This window comes from Anomaloglossus baeobatrachus, chromosome 1 (assembly GCF_048569485.1).
Source record: "Anomaloglossus baeobatrachus isolate aAnoBae1 chromosome 1, aAnoBae1.hap1, whole genome shotgun sequence".
Classification (NCBI taxonomy): domain Eukaryota; kingdom Metazoa; phylum Chordata; class Amphibia; order Anura; family Aromobatidae; genus Anomaloglossus; species Anomaloglossus baeobatrachus.
Window position 1 is genome coordinate 571,121,679 of NC_134353.1, and position 22,710 is coordinate 571,144,388.

General features: G+C 42.1%; 1 protein-coding gene across 1 annotated transcript in view; it reads right to left on the reverse strand.

The window, feature by feature from the left end:
- KDM4C (lysine demethylase 4C) overlaps positions 1–22,710 on the reverse strand; it is a 480,711-nt gene that overhangs the window by 417,668 nt on the left and 40,333 nt on the right. The window contains exons 2-4 of the mRNA XM_075317453.1: positions 13,735–13,895; positions 5,061–5,236; positions 2,045–2,159 (exon numbers count right to left, since the gene is read on the reverse strand). Coding sequence (XP_075173568.1) covers positions 2,045–2,159; positions 5,061–5,236; positions 13,735–13,875 — 432 coding nt within the window. The 5' untranslated portion in view covers positions 13,876–13,895. The remainder of the gene's footprint in view (positions 1–2,044; positions 2,160–5,060; positions 5,237–13,734; positions 13,896–22,710) is intronic.

Below are 22,710 nucleotides of genomic sequence, written 5' to 3' on the forward strand. Positions count from 1 at the left end.
CTCCATTGTCACTGCTGCCCTAAGTCACCATTATCTGTATCTAGCGGATAGCGGTGAATGGAGGAGGGGCCGCTGGACCATGCTTCCACCAATCAGCATGTGAGACAGCTGTACGAAGGGTCAGTACAGTAGAGAGGCGGGGGAAGAACTGGAGAGAAAGGAGTATGTGGTGGTGGGGAAAAGGAGTTGTTTCATATGTGTATGAGCACATAATGCATATAGAAAGCTATGTGGGACTCAGGAGTATATAGGAGCCTATGTGGGTCTCACACTGTATATAGAGGGGCTATGTGGGGGCTCACTATATATAGAGAGACTATATGTGTGTGTTCACACTGTATATAGAGCAGCTATGTGATGGCTCATACTGTATATAAGGGGCTAAATAATACAAAAAAAGAGGAAGTTCAGCTCAACATATATGTAGAAACATAGGAATCAAATGCCTACAGAGGGGCTTGGAAAAATTGCTAGGCAAGCATGAGACCCACAGCTAAAAAGGTATCCAGCACAACATCCAGAAAAGGGTTAAAAATCCTTGAGTCGATTTCAAATCCATAAAAAAAATGTATAAAAGCCATAGGGATAGCTGGTCCCATAGCCATAATATTATTATACATGAAATAAGTATTTGATGCAGTAGAAAAACAGAACTTCATATTTGGTGTAGAAACCTTTGTTTGCAGTTACAGAGGACAGACGTTTCCTGTAGTTCTTGACCAAGTTTGCACACAAATGACAGTAGCACAGAGAAATACTATTAAGTTATTTTGACGGTAACAACAGTCACCAATCAGTAGGACATGTACAGGTCTTTGCTTTGAATGACTTCAGCACATCTGCAGCTACAGGACATCACTAGTCTCTCACACTGCGCTGGTGTGATTTTGGTCCACTCCTCTTCCAGTCTCTTCCACAGTTCTTTGACTGTTGTGGGTTTCTTGGCCATAACTTTGCCACCAAGTATTATCCAGAGGTTTTCTCTTGGGTTGGTTCAGGACTCTGGACTGGCCATTTCATTGAAACTGAAAACAAGGAACTGCTTTACCCAATTTGCTGTGGGACAGGGGTCATTGTCCTGCATGGAAAATTCTGGCTGACTGAGTGAGTGATGAACGCAAGTAAGGAAACACGTGTTGTTGAAGAAGGTTCTGATATACACTTGCATTCACTCTGCCATGTAGCTGAACGAGAGGTCCAACTCCTGTGGCAGAAAACATTCCCCAAACCAAGACATTTCCTCCACCATCTTCCACTGAATTCTTAACACTTAATTTTCTATTTATCTTTATGAAAAAAACTAAAAACAAAAATAAAAGCAAATCACAAAAAGAAAAAAAAATAAAAGTAGCCATATTTAGCAATACACTGCAGAATGCAGCAAGACTTTAAGGTGTATGTGTGACAGGCATATTACACAAGCCTCATCGGCACGCACTTAGAATGTCAGGCAGCCCCCTCCTATAAATTCTAGATGTGTAACTGGTTGTTACATCCACCTTTTATAATAGGTGCCTGCAAGGGGAGGGAGGTAGGTAAGCAGCTAACTAATGTATAGAAATTAATGGGCTGGAGAGAGCTGACTGAAATGTTAGGAGTTAACTCTTCTCCTGGAATTTAAGTACTGTGCACACTTGGCATCACTCTTGTGGCCAATCTCCTTGGAAACAAGCTGTACACTATTTAAAATAAAATCTGCAAAGTAAAAGAATGAAAACAGCAAAGGCAAATCAATTGCAAACCTGCTTATTTCTACGTGGTTTAACTTAAGCAATGTAATAACAAAGGCATACCATGTAATGAACAGGAGACAACCCCTTAAAATACTTTACGTATTTGTGAGAAGTGCCTTCACTTTGTTTAAAGTGTTACTTTGTAATGTCTGATTCTCATTGTAGATATACCATCTAAATTGTAAAATGCTACAACATATGTTGGCAATATTTTTAACGATAAAATTAGAAACAGAACATACACATTAGAAAATATCTGTAACTTAGGCACGTATTTCAATTCTAAGAGCATTAGGAAGTTATTGACTTACTTCATCATAAAGGCTTCCATTTACATCTGCACCATAGATAGGTGCAACGAAAGTTAAATTTTTCCAATATTTCCGTTCCAAATCTTCATAATCCATGTATCTTGGAGTGCAATATCTATAAACACATCAGCAAAATGACCTTTATTTATATAATGCTATGATTCCAGTTATATTTTGCCAACATTCATTTGTAGAGCATTTGTCAATATGTTCGCATATTGTGGCTGCGGTGAGTTTTCGCCATGATCATTGTAAAATTGCAGCATTTTTGTCACTATCTCTAAAAATTGTAGCAAAAATTCACTAACTTACTGTGGGTACAGAAAATATTAAGACCCCTTTAATTTTTTTCTCCCTGTTTCATTGCAGACTTTTGGTAAATTCATAAAAGTTCATTTTTTTCTCATTAACGTACACTCTCCACCCCATCTTGACAGAAAAAAAAAAAAAAAAACATGCATAAATGTTTGCAAATTTATTAAACAAGAAAAACTGAACTATCACATGGTCATAAGTATTCAGACCCTTTGTTCAGACACTCATATTTAAGTCACACGCTGTCCATTTCCTTGTGATCCTCCTTGAGATGGTTCTACTCCCTCACTGAAGTTCAACTGTGTTTAATTAAACGGATAGGACTTGATTTGGAAAGGCACACACTTGTCTACATTAGACCTCACAGCTCACAGTGCATGTCAGACCAAATGAGAATCACAAGGTCAAAAGGAACTGCCCAAGTTGCTCAGAGACAGAATTGTGGCAAGGCACTGATCTGGCCAAGGTTATAAAAGAATATCTGCAGTACTCAAAGATCCTAAGAGCACAGTGGCCTCCATAATCGTTAAATAGAAGACGTTTGGGACTGACCGTCCAGCCAAACTGAGAAATCGTGGGAGAAGAGACTTGGTAAGAGAGGTAACGAAGAACCCAAAGATCACTGTGGCTGAGCTCCAGAGATGCAGTAGGGAAATGGGAGAAAGTTCCACAAAGTCAACTATCACTGCAGCCTTATGCCAGAGTACACTGACAGAAACCTCTCCTCAGTGCAAGACATATGAAAGCCCGCATACAGTTTGTAAAAAAAAAAAAAAAAGCACATGAAGGACTCCCAGATTATGAGAAATAAGATAAGATTCGATGAGACGAAGATAGAACTTTTTGGTGAAAATTCAAAGCGGTATGTGTGGAGAAAACTAGGCACTGCTCATCACCTGCCCAATACAATCCCAACAGTGAAACATGGTGGTGGCAGCATCATGCTATGTGAGTGTTTTTCATCTGCAGGGACAAGACGACTGGCTGCAATTGAAGGAAAGATGAATGTGGCCAAGTACAGAGATATCCTGGAAGAAAACCTCTTCCAGAGTGCTCTGGACCTCAGACTTGGCCAAAGGTTCACCTTCCAACAAGACAATGACCCTAAGCACACAGCTAAAGTAACAAAGGAGTGGCTTCAGAACAAATCTGTGACCATTCTTGACTAGCTCAGCCAGAGCCCTGACCTGAATCTAATTGAGCATCTTTAGAGAGGCCTGAAAATGGCTGTCCACCAATGTTCACCATCCAACCTGACGGAACTGGAGAGGATCTGCAAGGAAAAAAAGCAGAGGATCCCCAAATCCAGGTGTGAAAAACTTGTTGCATCATTCCCAAGAAGACTCATAGCTGTACTAGCTCAAAAGGGTGCTTCTACTTAATACTGAAAAAAGGGTCTGAAATACTTATGACCATGTGATATTTTAGTTTTTCTTGTTTAATAAATTTGCAAAAATTTCTACATTTCTGTTTTTTTTCTGACAAGAGTGGGTGCAGAGTGTACATTAATGAGGGGAAAAAAAAATTTTTTTTTTTTTTTTTGCTTTTCCACATTCACAGTCATAACAAAATTAGGTATGCAGCCATATTTGAATAAGGTCTTTGGCTTTAGAAGACAAGCCAAAATTTGTTTAGGCACCATTTTATTTTACCCATCATCATAAATAACATGTCAACTGAAAATGATGGGGGTTTTTTTCAGATAGATTTTTTATTTTCTGTTTTGGGGTGTTTTCATATTTCATAAAATGGTTAAAAATGTGCTGATAGTAATTCATTTTTGCACCATAATATTTAGTAAATTAACTGACAGAGGGTGGCAAAATTAACTAAACCGGTTTGATGTTTTACCCAACAGACTAGACAGTCCAAATATGAGCAGAGTTATCACAGTGGCTCATGCGGAATAAAAATCTGGTGCTTCTTTACACACACTTTAGCCCCAATTTATCACTGAATTTCCAAATGTTTTTTGTCTACTTTTGTGCTTTTTTTTTTTTGTTTGCATACAATTCATTATTCTAGTTGGACCTTTTTGAAAGTCTATTTTATATGTGCCTGCCTGTTTAGTTTTTTTTGTTTACCGCACTGTAGGTGGAGGCTAGCAATTACAATTAGCCCGATCCATGAAATGAGAAATTTCTCACAACTTTACTTTATTCCCTCCCTTGTGTATTTTTCAGTAAACCAATGTTTAGGTAAAATATGAGACTTTTGCTGCCGAAAGTCACAAAAAAACAAAACAAAATCAAGACAGGAAAAAAGCCCAAATTGACTATGCACCAAATTCATGAATCGCGTACAACAACTAATACCACAAGACAAAAAAGGAAAAAGATTTAAAAAACGAAAAATGCTGAGTCAGGGCCTTTATCTCTACAACACCACCAATAATAATTGGTTAGCATTTTTTATGTCACTTTTTTGCACCTAAATTTTAGCTTGAGTTGATGCATTTTAAAAAACACTCTTCACTTTAAACAAATTTATAGGTGAAGAAGTACCTAAAACACAAATGAATGTGTCAAAAATGCGCAAATATTTGTCATTTCTCGTCAAGGCCTAGATGCAGACACAATAATTCCATAGGCTCAATGAAAATGCTTCTGCTTTCAAAAGAACAGGTCCTGGTTTCTTCCGAGCAGAGACCTGTTAACAAGACAATGTCATAACACAAATTTATGGTGAAGACTTTACATACTTGTCACTATTTGCAAGTCTTCTGAACTCCTTTACAGTCATTGGCTTTTTCTGAATATTGTACTGAGTGAAGAGACCAGACTGGCCTGTCACCATCTGCTGGATTGGAGCAGGGATCACAAGGTCATCAATGTCATCATAATGCCGCTTAGGCTTCCATCCTTTTGGGGGAATTACCTTTAAATGAAAATTATATATGTTATAGGCATACAATATTTCTTCTCTTATGATCTAAAGCATGAGAAAATGTATATTACACTTTTTAAAAAAAAGTGCTGCATGTCTTCAGCATCTGACATGTATTTACACTTTATAGCATACGGCAGAATGGATGCATGGGATTGAGCCTTTAGATTTAATTTGGACAATGTAGATTATAATTGGGGCATGAATTATCACATTCAGGTGAAGAAAAGCCCCTCAAAGGCAGTCACAGGCAAACCATACCTAGGACACATTATCCTTCTAAGCCTTGGCAGTTGGTGATTGGAGCAGTTAGATCAGAGTTCCCCAACTCCAGTCCTCAAGAGTCACCAACAGTGCATGTTTTCAGGATCTCCTTAGTATTGCACAGGTGAAAATTCCACCACCTGTCCAATACTGAGGAAATCCTGAAAACATGATCTGATGGTGGCCCTTGAGCACAGGAGTTGGGGGAACACTGAGTAAGGCTGGAGTCCTCCTTCACGAGAGGATCGCATTGCACTGCCTAGACCGGCCAGCTTCTCTCCTGATAGGAGTGTGCAGCAGAATAGAAATGCATGAAGCTGACCCACTTCGGTCAGGAGAGATGCCAGCCGGTTCAGGGAGTGTGATGCAATTCCAAGTCACATGCAAATGTCACTCCAGCTTTAGGGCATTAAACCATAGTTTCATAGTTCATAGTATCATAGTTTTTTTAAGGTTGAAGGGAGACTCTAAGTCCATCTAGTTCAACCCGTAGCCTAACATGTTGATCCAGAGGAAGGCCAAAAAAAAAAAAAAACAAATTTGGCAAACAAGCTCCAATGGGGGAAAAAATTCCTTCCTGACTCCACATCCGGCAATCAGACTAGTTCCCTGGATCAATACCCTGTCATAAAATCTAATATACATAACTGGTAATATTAAATTTTCAAGAAAGGCATCCAGGCTCTGCTTAAATGTTAGTAGTGAATCACTCATTACAACATCATGCGGCAGAGAGTTCCACAGTCTCACTGCTCGTACAGTAAAGAATCCTCGTCTGTGATTATGATTAAACCTTCTTTCCTCAAGACGTAGCGGATGCCCCCGTGTTCCAGTCGCAGGCCTAGGTGTAAAAAGATATTTGGAAAGGTCTCTGTACTGTCCCCTCATATATTTATACATTGTGATTAGATCCCCCCTAAGCCTTCATTTTTCCAAACTAAATAACCCCAAGTTTAATAACCTGTCTTGGTATTGCAGCCCACCCATTCCTCTAATAATCTTGGTCGCTCTTCTCTGCACCCTTGCTTCTTCAAATGTAGGGAACAGTAAAACAGCCAGCAGAGTCTCTCCACATCAAAAGATGAACGTTAGTGGCCGAAATGCTTTCCGCAGTACACAAGCATATACATTTTACACTAGTAGAAGATACACAAATGAACACATACAGTGCGGTGCAAAGGTATTTAAACAGGTGTGGAAAATGCAGCAAAGTAAGAATGCTTTATAAAAAATAAATGTTATTAAATCCATTTTGTTAATAGGTTAAAAAAAAAACCTAAGTGAATGAAAAAGGAAGAAATGTAAACCACAATCAATATTTGGTGTGAACACCCTTTGCATTCAGAACAGAATCAAAGCATCATACTTTAAAGCGTAACCGGTGTTTTAATTTTTATTTCATAAATGAATAGTACACATGAAAATAAGCAACTTTGTAATATGTTATCAGACAAATCTGCTTCTTTCTCTGCCAGAATTGATCAGTCATTATCAACATTCTCAATTCTGAGGTAAAATCTGTATTCGGTGAGGACTTTACAGTCAGTGAGATAGGAGATTGGTGCTGATGAGCAGACCAGAGCGAAAAAGAACCCTATTCTCTTTTGATTAAGCCATTGCATCGCCGGGTGGAGCGGTCTGTTATTTTTGGGGTCTTGAGCTGAAGTTTTTACGGATACCTTATCTTGGGAGGTGCGATGTTTTGATGGCTTCTCTTATTTAATTCGAAACTTAATTCTGGTGTTTTGACTTTTTTTTTTTTGTTAAGCTGCTTACTGATTGGATTCATTTATTTTATATTTTGATAGATCAGATATTTCTGAATGCTGCAATACCAAATATGTATATTTTCTATTTTCTTTTGAATTGTTTAATTTTCAATGCGCAAAAAGGCAGGCAATTTGAACTTTTGTTTTTTTGGGGGTTTTTTTGCTTGTTTTTACACTAATCCCCTCAGGGGACTTAAGCTGCCATTGTCTGATCGCTTGTGCTGTACAGAGCAGTGCATCAGCATCGCTATGTACAGCAGAAATCATAACCTCCTTTGAATACAGGCTCGCAGACAGCATTTACAGGAAGTTTGTCATGAAAGACACAGGGGTCATTAGCTGATCTCTGGCTGCCATGTCAACCCATCGGCGCCCAGAGAGGACTTCATGGGCATGCCAATGGTTTTGGAGAATGGCACATTCTACGCCAATGCATGTTAAATCTTGCAGTCAGAGATGGATAGCAGAATTTAGCTGGTTAACTACCGTAGGTGGATCTCCAATCCACCCATGGCTCTTATGGCTGATTAAACATCTGATATATCCAGAGAACGATACGGGCTCGGCATGTGAGCCCGCATTAAAGGGAGGGAATTGACATATTACGTAAATGTAAGTCGTATGTTATGAAGGAGTTAAGAAACCCTGTTTAAACATGGGGATCGTCCAAAGTGGACAACTCTCTTACATTTGGAAGAATGAGATTTCCACAACAATGTTTGCTTTATTTACTGGTATATATCTCAAACACAGATTTTACAAAGTAGCAATGTATCCTGTACAAAATCAATAATTGGATAAGTGGATTTCTAATGTAGAATCTGCACCAAAAATCCATAACAATTTTGCGCTGTCTTAACATGGCCTAGAGAATGAAGTTAAGACTTGAATTTCACCATACTCCATGACAAATGAAAAACAGTTTCAGATTTTCATACACACTTCCTGCCAAATATGGATTAAAAAGTGACCAAAAAGTCACGTGTAACCAAAAACGATATCAACTAAACCACAGCTTGACCCTTCAAATAAAACGTAATCTAAATTTGGAATGGTCATGATCACATTCACCTGCAGAATAATGTTACAATACCAATTATACTTAATGGTGTTTAATAAAAATAAAATGATTTCAGAATTAAAAGGGTTTTTTTCTCGTTGCTTCCCAGTATAATAAAAAGTGGTCAAAAAGATGCATGTACCGCAAAATGGTATCACTAAAACTACAGTGTCAGCAAAAAAACAAGCCTTCATACAGCTCTGCTTAAGTGTGAAACTTATCGCTTTCAGGATATGGTGACACAAACACAAGATATTTATTTCCATTGTCTAAAGAAGTATATATATTTGGTATTGCCATATTTGTACTGACCTACAGAATACTTTAACAGTGATGATGAAAGTTTTTCAATCTAGCATAGCAAATTAGGGTACTTTCACACTTGCGTTCAGCGCAGTCCGTCACGATGGAGAATAGCGCAGTCCGCTATTCTCCATAGACTTGTATGGACAACGCACTGTAACGCAAGTGTCAAAGTTGCATCCGCTGGACGACGTGTCGTTATTTTGACGCTGCGTCGGGCGGAAGGAACGCAGCATGTAATATTTTTATTTTTTTTTAAAATCACAAACTTTATTTTGTCTCTCTGTGGCCGAACGTTCAGCTGAGCGCCCGGCAGCCGGCATGTGAGAGCTTTTGAGAGCGATCAGCTAAGCGCTCGGCTACCGAGTGATCAGCTGATCGTTCACAATGGTCTGCTGCCGGTAAAACTGTAAAGAAGAAAAAAATAAATAAATAAAGAAGAAGAGGTTTCCGTTGTTTTGTACGATCCGTTCCATCCATTGTGCCATCACATGGAACGTATCAGTCACACAACACAATGCAACGGATGCCGTTCAACGCAAGTGTGAAACTAGCCTTAAAAGCAAAAAAAAAAAAATTGTGTAAAAAAACTGTATTGTGATTTTATTAAAATAGTAGCATGGGCACAGAAAAATATCTGGTGCAAGTCCAGACTAGCTGCCTCTTCAACATAGATGGGGAAAAAAAAAAATATAAGAACTACTGGCACACAAGCTCATCTGACTTTGCGTTTCAGGTCCTATCAAACGTGGAGTATTAACCCTAGAATGGGATGTTGCTGCCTTTTTTTATGTCCCACAGAAGCCATGTAACGGATGGGGGGAGAAGAAAAAATAAAAAAAAAACACCACATTTATTACTATAAGTTGAGTGACTTCTTATCAATGTAAGTCTATTGTGCACTAAGATTGTAGACTGTGGACATTGCACAGTAAATATAGTGTCAGTGTAAAGGCCCCTTTACACACTGCAACATCGCTAGCGACATCGCTGTAACGTCACCGGTTTTGTGACATAATAGCGACCTCCCCAGCGACATTGCAGTGTGTGACATGCATCAGCGACCTGGCCCCTGCTGTGAGGTCCCTGATTGCTACAAATCGTTCAGGACCATTTTTTGGTCCTTTGTTTCCTGCTGCGCAACATGCATCGTTGTTTGACACCGTTCCAACAACATCGTTAGCGACTTAGAACCCAGCCCGTAGGCGTGCTTTAGCGTTCCCTTTCCCGCCCCCTTACCTACGATTCAGAACGCAACAGCGACCACCATTGGGCGGCTTTCACTGAAAAGATGGCAACTTTAGCGCTTCCGTCCTTTGTTTCAAAGCTACCTTGTTCCTGAGCGTGCTGGTTTGCGGATCATTAGAGAGTTCTCCTGTCTGCAATACTATAAAGCCTATACGGTAAGCATCATTTGATTGAAGCGGTATTGATGCTGTATAGATAAACCAGTGTGGAGTCGCCGCACAGAGAACTCTACAAAGATCCGCTAAGCAACAGAAGCTCAGGAACAAAGGATATACAAGCGCGCCTTTTGCCAATCTTTTCAAGCTCGGGGTCGCCAATAAGAACGCACTAGAGATCACCAATCAGAGGTGAGGGGGGTATGTAAAAAGGACACCTAGGTGGCGTCAGCGCCAAACACCACGCCCCTAACATAGGTGTGAGTCGTCAAATAGCTGCTGTGTGACCAGCGAGGTCGTTCTGCAGGTCCGTATCGCTGCTGCGTCGTTGGCCAAATCTGCCTGTTTGAGAGCTCACCAGCGACTTTCCAGCGATCCCAGCCAGGTCAGGATCGCTGGTGGGATCGCTAAAATGTCTCAGTGTGTAAAGGATCCTTAAGGTTACATGCGCACGCTGCGTTTTTTGCTACGTTTTTGGCTGCAGTTTTGTTATCAGAACTTTCTGACATTTGACTTCTCAGCAAAGTCTATAAGAAGTAAGATTTGCTATGTACACATTGCAGTTTATTTGTCAGCGTTTTATTTGTCAAAAGTTTGTGACAAAAAAAAAATGTAGCATGTTCATTCTTCGGCTATGTGCGCACGTTGCGTATTTGCATGCAGTTACGCTGCGATCTGCACCGCAGCGTAGCTGCATGCATCCTGTGACCCCAGCATAATCTATTAAGATTATGCAGGAGCCGTTCGCACGTGGCGTATTAGAGCGCAGCGCTTTGGCTGCTGCCCGATGCGCGCATTCTAAGAAGTGACATGTAACTTCTTTCCTGCGCTCTGCATGCAGTCCTTACTCTGTCTATGGGAGGGGCTGCACTCAGAGCGCATGGAATCGTTTTGTTTTTTTTTTCATTACGGACTCTTTCTGCAGTGATTTGAAGCGCACGTGTGCTGTTCAAATCGCTGCAGAAATTTCTGCAGGGCAGAACGCTACTTGCGCACATAGCCTTCCGGTGTTTTTGTCAACATTTGTCACAAAAACGCATGTTGTGAAAAACGAACCGAAAACGCAGCAAAAACGCACCTAAAATTACAAGCATTTTTTGTGACATTTCCAGGCTCACTCTGACAACGTGCAGTTTGTGAACACAAAAAGATGCAGCGTGCGCATGTAGCCCAAGGCTGCTTTCACACTACGTTTTTTTAACATGCGTCCTGAACGTTTGTTTGCAGCAAAAGCGGATCCAGTGCAAATACGTTTTAATTTCAATGTATTTGCAATGGACTTGCGTCAACATGCGTTCACCTGCGTTTGCATGCGTTACAGTCAGGATCCAGTGACTTGCAGTATTTTAACATTTTTAAAAAACGCTGTGAACGGTAGTATGCTGATAGACAGGATCCTGTTTGCTATAATGAGCATGTCCAGAAACCAGCCTGGCGTCCTCCCAGAGTGCGAGAGTCTCAGTCTCAGCCCCCCCCAATGCCTGCCCATAAACTTCAAGTCAAAGGATTCTGTAAAATAACACTTGCGTTTGCATGCGTTTCTCTTTAGAAAAACAGGATCCGCTTTTCCTGCAAAAAAAAAAAACGCTCAGGTCCCATTTAAAAAAACCTAGTGTGAAAGCAGCCTTAACTGACATCAACTATTTCTTATAGAGGGCTAGAAACCTGTAGTGCACCAAGATTGTTAACAATATGTATTGCAAAGAAAGAGTTAAGGCCGCTTTACACACTGCGATATCCGTACCGATATCGCTAGCGTGGGTACCCGCCCCCATCTGTTGTGCGACACAGGCAAACCGCTGCCTGTGCCGCACAACATCGCCCAGACCCGTCACACGACTTACCTGCCCGGCGACGTTGCTGTGACCGGCGATCCGCCTCCTTTCTAAGGGGGCGGTTCGTTCAGCGTCACAGCGACGTTACAGCTGCGTCACTGAACCGCCACCCAATAGAAGCGGAGGGGCGGAGATGAGCGGGACGTAACATCCCGCCCACCTCCTTCCTTCCGCATAGAGGCCGGGACGCAGGTAAGGAGAGCTTCCTCGTTCCTGCGGTGTCACACGGAGCGATGTGTGCTGCCGCAGGAATGAGGAACAACTTCGTTACTGCTGCAGAAACGATTTTTGAGAATGGACCCCCATGTCACCGATGAGCGATTTTGCACGTTTTTGCGACGATGCAAAATAGCTCATAGGTGTCACACGCAAGACATCGCTAATGCGGCCGGATGTGCGTCACCAATTCCGTGACCCCAACGAGTTCGCATTAGCGATGTCGTAGCGTGTAACGCCCCCTTAAAAGCAAAACACCTGAAGTAAAATTGCTGTTTTGCTTATATTTCTCCGGATGAAGGGAAGATAAAAAAAAGTTGTACGTACTCCAAAATTAGTTCAATGACTAATACGAGTAATTATAAGACTATGTAGCTGGGAAAAAATAAAAAATAAACACAATGGCTACCGTAACGTGATTAAAAAATTTTTTTTAAAAAAAATGGTGTTTTATAAAAAGAAAATTTGGCTGTGATATCACAAGGTTAAAGAATAACTAAACTTTCCTGTTTTCCATTTTTTTTTTTTTTTAACTACCGTATTTTTTGGATTCTAAGGCGCAGTTTTCCTCTCACAAATTTGGGAGGAAAATGGGGGCTGTGTCTTATAATGCAAATGTAGGTTATTGGGAGGTGGAGAATGGGTGCTGTGCTGACTGCGGTGGGGGCTGTGTGGAGCAGGGCGGTGCAGCGGGTAAGATACTCTGTCGGCAGTGTGGTCTTCAAATAATGATGCGTGCACAGATGGAGCTCTTAGCTCAAGATCTCATCTGCACACCACCTCTGGCGCACTGATCTCCCAGCAGCGGACTTAAGGAAAATTGAGCCTGGTGGTGGCCCATACGCAGAGGAGATCTCGGCTTGTCAGCTCAATCTGCGCACGCGTCGACTACGGGTGCCATTTCTTTGAAGCCCGCACCGTCGACAGAGCAGGTGACATCTGCCGTACCACCCTGCTCCACACAGCCAGCACAGCACCTGCAGCCAGCACAGTTCCCCCCCGCAGCGCCTACAGCATCGCCCTACTCCAGAACCATCCCTGCCTCCTGTGACCCAGCTCCACCACTGCTGCTGCCGCCTTCCCCTCCGGTAAGACACCACCGGAGTATAAGACAGACCCTTTTTTTTTTTTCTTTTTTTAACTTTATCTCTACATTTCGGGTGAGTCTTATAATCCAGTGCATCTTATAAAAAGAAAAATACGGTAATTTTGTAGAGCCAGGCAACTGCGGTCTCCTGCATTCAGGCACTGCACTACGAGTGATACTACAGCAATGCAGCAAGACAGAGGTGCATCATCTGTCCATCCAGCATGCCTCCTGTATATCTGCAGCTGTGCTAGAATCTGTCAGTGTGATGCCACAATGCAGGACACAGTGGGCCAAATAGCAGAGCACTCAGAGGAGATATCAAGTCAGAGCATTATCTCCCTCAGGAGCAATCATTCTCTTGATGTACACCCTCAACTGCAGACAGAATCTGTACTCCAATTACACAGACAGGGAGTACAATGTTGGAGAAAAATATGAAAAGTCAGGAGAAATCTAGGGGTTTGGAGACTAAAATCGGTGATTACAAACTTCCATAACTTTACACGCTGGACACAGTTTAGTTGCTCTTAATGTACCCAGTTATCCTACCTTTGCCAATCCAGATCGATGTGCACCTTTAGACTCCATATAGACCAAATATTTGTTGAAGTCTTGGAATTCTTCCATTGTTGGCCTGAAAGTCATAATTTTGCATGCAGGGTTCTGCTCATCAGAGTCCTTCGCATTCATGTTGAACAATATGGGTAACACTAAAACAAAAATATATACATTGTTTTAATGACATAGATATAGCATAATTCCTAACAATCAACAGTCTGTTGACATGCCATACCTGCACTAAATAAGCAGCACACAAATATAAGCCCAGGTAAGAGCTTGATTCTGACCAATCTTCTTCAAAAAGCACATGCACAGGTGGACTTCCTACACGAGACATTTATGCCCGGATAAACCCTTCTGCATGAGAAAAGATTGACGCCCTGCTTCAGAAGAAAGCTAAATCTGCACTAGCTAGATGCCGTAGGCACTCCTAGGGCATTGTCAATACAGTGCCTTGCGAAAGTATTCGGCCCCCTTACATTTTTCAACCTTTTCCACATTGACTTTGGGGACAACCTAACCCCCCCACTTGCTTTCCACGTTTAACTCTATGTCAACAGATTCTCTCCCTGCTGTGGCGCTCATACTGCCATAATTCTCAAACCTGTTAAAGACACCGCGCTCTGCTCTAGTTATCGCCCCATATCGCTCCTAAAAGTAGATACTAACTTTTCGCAGATACTTTTTACAGATTTTTCTAAGATACTTTAGACTTTCTTACATCATGAGGGGTCTCATTCACCTGAACTAGGCTGGCTTCTTGCTTGGACGAGAAGCTCGAGACAACACCAACAAAGCCATTAATCTTATCTATAAAGCAAAATCCGCTAACATGCCTGTAATGCTTTTAGCAACAGATGCAGAGAAGGCATTCGACAGAGTGAAATCAATGTTTATGGAGGAGTTGTTGAGGCATATTGGACTGGAGAGCAGGATGCTTCAGCGGATCCTCTCGCTATACTCTGCACCATCGGCCAGAGTCCGGGTGAATGGGATCATCTCTAACTCCTTTGAGATCTGCAACGGAACCCGGCAAGGTTGCATTGTCGCCACAAATATTTATACTATCAATAGAACCCTTTCTCAGACATAGCAGGGCCAACGCAGACATCTCAGGAGTTCAAATCCACCAAAAATCACACAAGATTGCGGCTTACGTGGATGACCTCTTCTTTTTCGGAACTAACCCCGCTATCTCACTGCCTAACCTCATGTGCGAGTTCCAAACTTTCTCCCACCTAACCAACTTTAAAATAAATCATGCAAAATCCGAGGCTATGAATGTAAGCCTACCCACTAAACTTGCAACAGCTCTCAGAAATTCCTTCAGCTTTAAATGGGAGTCGCAATACCTGAAATACTTAGGGATACAACTCTCAGCCAACCATCTCTCCCTCTACCAAACACAACTTCCAAGACTTACTCAAATCTGTTTTAGGAGATTGCGAAAAATGGTCTAAATACACTTTTACATGGTTCGGGAGGTGCCAGATATTTAAAATGAACGTTTGCCTAGAGTTCTTTAGCTTCTGCAGGACCTTCCTATTAAAATCCCGACAATCTTCTTTAAAACCATATCCTCAATCCAAACGGCCTTTATTAGGGGAGGCAAATAAGCTAAGATCAAATGAACAACTCTGACCAGACCTAAAATTGAAGGTGAGGAGGGTCTCCCTAGTATCAAACAATACTACCTGGCAGGTCATCTGGCAAAAATAGTGGACTGGTACAGGAATTGTCAAAATAAGACTTGGGTGGCTATTGAACAAAATTTCAGCCCGTTGCTGTTACATGCTCTTCCCTGGACTGCCCCAGTAGCTGCTAACATACTAAAATTGCACCCTACGAATGGCCCGACACTCAACTGCTGTTGTAATTTGGAGGTTCGTACTGTAGATATCCCAATGCACTCTCTCCTATATCCGATGCAGAGTCATCCTAATTTTATCCCCAGTCAGTCGGACCCAGAATTCAAGCTCTGGATGAGGGAGGGTAAGGATCAAATGTGCTGGGATTGCAATGACCAACGATAGCCTTAGAAGGTTTTCTATGTGCACACGTTGCTTTTTTTTTTCCTGCGTTTTGGCTGCGTTTAAAACTACAGCGTGTCATTGTCAAAATGCATGTGTTCTCCTAGACTTTGTTGGGGAAGCAGAAGTCAGCAAATTCTATGCGCAAGTTGCTTTTTTAAACGCAGGGTTTTGGATGCCAAATATTTGACAAAATCGATGCGTTTAAAAAAGCAGCATGTCACTTTTTTTGTGCATTTTGGTTGCATTTTCCACCCATTGAAATCAATAAGGTGTGTCAAAACGAAACCAAAATGTTTAGCTGTGCGCTTGCACTGCATTTCTGTTGCACTCTGGATGCTTTTTTGACAAACAAAACGCAGGTCTTTCGGTCTCTCTCTCTCTCTTTCTGTCGATGTCAGTCGCTCTCTCTCTGTTGGTTGGTCTCTCCCTCTCACCCCCTCTCTCATACTTACCGATCACCGGTGCAAGGCACAGCTGTCACAAAGCTACGGCGGCTTCTTCAGCTTTTGAAAATGCCAGCTGGGAGCCCCCAGCCTAAAAATATCAGCCAGCAGCCACCAGGAATTGCCGCATCCATTAGATGCGGCAGTCCCAGAAGTCTACCCGACTCATCCCGAATTGCCCTGGTGCGGGGGTAATAAGTTAATGGCAGCCCATAGCTGCCACCAAGTCCTAGGTTAATCATGGCAGGCGTGTATGAGACATCCCCTGTGATTAGTCTGTAAGTTGAAGAAAATAAAACACATACACCCAAAAAAACCTTTATTTGGAATAAAAGACCCAAAAAAAAAAAAAAAAAAAAAAAAAAAAACCCTCTTTCACCACTTTATTAATCCCCAAACACCCCTCCACGTCCGGCGTAGTCCACACGAGGTCCCATGATGCTTTCAGCTCGGCTACATAGGAAGCTGATAGCGAGCGGCCATAGAGCAGGACCGCTCACTGTGAGCTCCACACAGCAACTGAAGCGAGTCGCGCTATCAGCGGTGACGTCACTCAGATTACCCGCGGCCACCGTTGGATCCTCCAACTGTGACAGCAAGTCGCCTGAGTGACTGAAGTGATCAGCAGTGCCCTCACTCAGGTGATTTGCGGTCTCAGGTGGAGGACTCCACAGCTGGCCGCAGGTAACCTGAGTGACGGCACCGCCGATCATGCGGCTCACTTCAGTCACTCAGGGAATTTGCGGTCACCGGTGAGACCTTCACCGGTGACCGCAAATCAGGCCGCGGCACACAGACAGAGCCGCGCGATGACAATGAAGTGGGCAGAACCGAGTGGAACCGCACTGTCAAAAATGCATCCAAAATGCATGCGTTTTGGATGCATATTTTTTGTCAAACACATGGTTTACAATTGTCCAGTCTGCTAGAGGGTGCATTTTTTTCTGGACTGTTTACATTATACACACACAAAATTCCGTGATACATGGTTTTCATGGTTAGAATTCCAACAAACTCCACCTTTTCATGGATACAATATGTATTTATACTTAACTTTTTGATCACATTTTAGTTTTTTTTTTTTTTTTTTTTTTAGACATGTCAGTGTTACACTGGCTGAACAAGTCTAATAGGCCACAGTGGCTAACAGATCAGGAAGTCATCATTTGATCTTCTGCTGTCGATGCAAACATCAGGTCTCTAGGATTGTGTTGTGGGGTTACAATCTGATGACAGAGGGAACCCGGTCCCTCTCTCTCTCGAGGATCTAAATGTTGGAATTTCTTTTCAGCACGACTTTAGAGGGTTAAATAGCCAGGGGTGGTGCAGGCTGCGAAAGGTGCAGGTTCTGGTTGTGACAGCTGGAGCTAAGCTATCACTAAGGCCTGTTTCACACGTCAGTGAAAAACACAGACGTTTTTCACTGATGTGGAAAAAAAACGCATATGTCCCAAGGTGTGCCATAATTCACGGCACACGTGGGTTGTCCATGTGCAATCCGTGATACGTGATCCATACTCTGTGATAGCACATGGACGTATACTCACCCGACCCGCTCCTGCTGTCCATGGTGCTGAACTCTTCGGCTCTGCTATATTTCCGGCTGGCGCTGACCTCCGCTGCAGCTACTTCCGGGTCGGCTGCTCCTGCATACATTAATATGCATGCAGTAATGAACCGGCTCTGAAGCAGAGGCAGCAGAGGCCGGAGACAAGCAGCGCTGGAGAAGGGGAGTATAAAATCTTTATTTTCAATGTCTGTTTTTTTCTGGCACGTTTTTCACGGCTCACACCATAGTGTGGTCCGTGGGACATCAGTGATGCGAGAAAAAAAACAGACTGGTCTCCGTGCGGCAATCACAGACACGTGTGTACGCCGCACGGAGACACGGTCAGTGAAAAATCACTGATGTGTACGAAGACCCATTGATTATAACGGGTCTGCATATGTCCATGATTCTGGTACGTATAAAAGCTAGCACATACGTACCAGAATCACAGACGTCTGAAACAGGCCTTAAGCGAAGCTCCTGGTGGCGATCACACAGCTTATGTGCACACACAATCACCAGCATATTCTTATATATCTATTTGTGGGAACCCATTGCAATACAGGAACGTTCAATGTAGGGAAGGAGTTAAGGGGCTTTCATGAAATATGTAAAGCATTTGGTTTACACACATGGGGGGGGATGACTTTTTCAATTTTTTATTTTTTTTACTATCTTAGAAAATATGGTTGAACAGATGATTAAAACAGTTTTCCTATGTAAAGATCTGTAAAAATGCTTGTTCTGAACTTCCCTGGGGAGCTTTGAATTTTTTTTTTTTTCCCCCGTCTGAGACTACCTTCTTATGGTTAGGCAATGTTCTATAGGAAAAAAAAAGTAAACGCCACCAAGGAGGAAAAAAAAAACAAAACACTATGCTGATACCACCATGGTTGAATGGGAAATTATCATTTTAGGCTAGGTTCACATTTCCGTCAATTTGTATCAGTCACAATCCGCGGCTCTGGTAAACAACGGAATCAGTTTGGCGGATTCCGTTGTTCCCATATACTTGAATGAGTGGCAGATTGTGACTGATGACGCTGCGTTGCATCCTCCACCCGACTGATCAGTCGTGGAACGACTGACTGTTGGGCGGCAGGAACGCAGCATGTAGCGTTTTTTGAGCAGCGGAATCCTTTTGATTCCGCTGCGCGTGCTCTGTCTCGGCGGACGAATGATCAGCTGATCGCCCGGCAGCCGGCTTCTGTGAACGATCAGCTGATTGCTCGGCGGCCGGCTTCTGTGAGCGATCAGCTGATTGCCCGGCTTCTGTGAACGATAAGTAGTACATTAGATCCGAGGGGGATAATTTGAAGATAGAAAAATAGGACATGGCCATATTACACTATATATTTATAGAATTGTGAAGCAAATGTCAGATTACTCAGCACACAGCCCCACCTTTGTGGGGGGGGGGGGTTATATAATATATTAAAAAAAAAACTAAACTAAAACCTTACACCTATATTAAAGTTACATAATTTAATTTTCTAAAACACAAGGTATTCAAAAACAAAATGAAAAAAAAAAACCAAAAAAAAAAAAAACAAACCACAGTTCTGCCTCACAATTAGTCCCTCTTAGCCCACCCACACCCCAATATGGCACCAAGCACCACCACCTCTAGTAAAATGCAATAGTAGATGACACATTAAAGCAGTGGCTGCTATATAAAGACATATGTAATTGGCTGGGAGAAGATGCAAGAAAACCTGTCACCTGTTCTGATTGAAATATTACAGGCTCTTACTTGCAAGTATAATGTCTATTTGGAATGTCTGCCAGATTCCTAAGTAGGGGAAACCTCTACCTCACACATTACAATCTGTATAATATTATCATTTAATTATAGATGTTGAAGATTACGCTGGCAAGAGTCTGTGGTGAGGACAATAAAGGAGGCCACATTCTGAGGTCTGCTAAACTGGGTGGCGAGGCCTGAATATCTGGCTCTGCAGGTTGTGTGTGATGCATAAAGATGGAACTATCCAGCTCATTCACATGTTTGTGCTTGGTTTGTGGCCTACATATTAACAAGAGAATGCAGCACCTAGAATTTTACCTAATAGAGATATTTATACTTTATTTAATATGATTATTTAGTAGTATATTTTGTTCATTTTTTTAATGTAAGTGTACAATACATACATGTATTTTTTATTATTATTTCTCTAAATGGGGAAGATTCTTATTTTTACATTCTATTTTTCACATTTTTAAAAAGTTTCTATCATATTTTGTAGTCTCTTTAGAGTATTTAAACTGACAATCATCTAAATCACTTCATGTGTATAGCAAAAATCGCAGTCTACTATGAACACCAGCCACAAGCTGGTTTTCACAGGAACGCCATTAGGACAGGCATGGGGGTCTTTAGCATATCGCTCTACCATCATGGCAACCCATCGGCAGACTGCATTGATCCACGGAGGCACCAATGGGCGGTTATAAACAGCACGTTTCCTGTAATTCACTATAAATTCCATTGTCACAGATTAACAGCGGCATTTAAAAGGGGTTGTCTGGCCTTAAGCTACAAGTCTGCTGCCGTTATGTGTTACGCTATGTAACTGCAGACTGGTGAATCCTCACAGAGCGTATACTGCACACTCTGCTCCGAGAAACGGAGCACAGGTGAGGAGAAGATGGAGAACAAAATTTCTCTATCTTCTCAAATTCTGGGAGTCCGCAGAAATCAGACAGCACTTGGATGTCTACAAGTCTAGTTCAATGATTTCTACCCACCTATAGACTTGAGTGGGTGCACGTCATCCAGTTTGCACTGCCACGCACAGTACACTGCATTTTTTTCCCCATGCCAAATCGGCATGAGAAAAAAAGCGCTAAGTAGCACTGCCCAATATTATAGACAGAGTGCTATCCAAGAAAACATCTGATTGCACTCGTCCGAGTTATATCCTCATGACAGCAAGCCCTTAGGCCACATTAACACATTCAGTATTTATAAACCAAAACCAGGAATGGGTAAATAATGCAGGAGTGGTGCACTAGTTTCTATTAAACTTTTCTTCTGATTGTTCCACTCCAGGTTTTGGCTTAGGCTAAGTTCACACTTGCGTTGTTTTGCAGCAGTCACAATCCGTCGCCTTGAGGAATTAAGGTATGCTGCAAAATATTTTGCAGGAATCCGTTTTTTTCCCCATAAACTTCTATTAGCGACGGAGTGTGACTGATGGCCCTGCGTTGCATCTGCCGCGTGACGGATCAGTCGTTTACTGACTAACCATCAGGTGGGAGCAATGCTGAATGTAAGGTTTTTTGTGTGTGGCGGATCGTTTTTTTACTGTGAGCATGCGCACAGTAAAAAACAATTATCAGACTGTAAATTCAGTTCCAGTTCCAGCGGACGGCAATTGTGAATGATCAGCTGATCGCCCGGCTATTGTGAACTATCAGCTGATCTCCGGGCAGCCGGCTTTTGTGAACGATCAGCTGATTGTTCACAATAGTCGACCCTAGTAAAACAGTATAGAAAAAAACAAAAAAAAACGGGATCTTTTTTTGCAGCATCAGTCACATCAGTTGTGACAATATCTGCAACGCATCTATTGCATCAGTTACACAACTGATTGTGACTGATGCAGAACAACGGAAGTGTGAACATAGCCTTACACATATGGAGTTAAAAACTCACCAAATACTCAACCTGTGCACATTGTCTCAAACTCATGATAAGGCTATGTGCGCACTAGAGCTTTTTACCCGCGGATTTACCCGCGGATTTGCCGCGGAAATTTCTTGAGAAATGTCTGCAATCTTTGTGCAGACATTTCCCAGCAAATTCTATGGTAAAAAAAAAAAAAATAGCTGTGCGCACTGGTGCGGATTTTTCTCAAGAAATTTCCTTGAGAAGAATTTCTCGAGAAACTTTCTTGAGAAAATGAACATGTCCATTATTTCCGCAGGTACCCTGCGGATTTCAGCAGTACAGCCTGCAAAATCCGTAGGGAACCACCCGCGGGAAAATCGTGGCAATTCCGCGGCTATTCCGCGGCTAATCCGCGACAAATCCGCGACAAATCCGCATGCGGATTTGGTGCGGATTTTTTCCGGAGGTCCGGAAATCTTTCACTCCCAGAAGTTTCTCAAGAAATTTTCTTGAGAAACTTCACATTTCTAGTGCGCACATAGCCTAAATAGTGGTGAGTGCACGGCTGCCATCACATACAGTGATTCTGATTAACCCCATATAAAGTTCAGCTGTCCTAGTAGGATTTTCCTGACATTTTCTGAATTATATTTTATGGCAAAAGCCACGGTCCATTAACACAGCAAAGACCTCATTTTGAAAGTTGTCAGTAAAATGGAACAAAAACATTTATATATTAGACATAATATGAACAATGCAGTCATCTAAAACTGGCAAAAAAACATTTTTTCCAATAAAAATGTTTCATCCCCAGATATTTTTTTTATTTGCATAAGAGGTAATAGGCAACAATGGACTATACAATTTGCTATGCAATTTCTTGTGAACACGTGGCTGTAAAGCACTGCTTGGGAGGGAAGGAGCACTATTTAGCCCCCCGTCACATTTAGCGACTTACCAGCAATCCCGAAAACAATGCGACCTGATAAGGATCGCTGGTAAGTCGCTGGGAGGTCGCTGGTGAGATGTCACACAGTCAGATCTTACCAACGACTCACTAACGATACAGGTCACAGTAGTGACCTGTATAACGATCTTTGCTGTCATTGGGATCCTGTCACACAGTGTCAAACATAGCGATGTGTCCTGCCCAGCAGGATATCGCCTTTGAAGAAAATGGTCCAGGACATTCAGCAACGATCGGCAACCTCACAGCAGGGGCCAGGTCATTGCTGGATGTTACACACAGCGACATCGCTAGCATGATCGCTGTTGCGTCACCAAAACCATGACTCAGCAGCGATGTCGCTAGCGATGTCGCTTAGT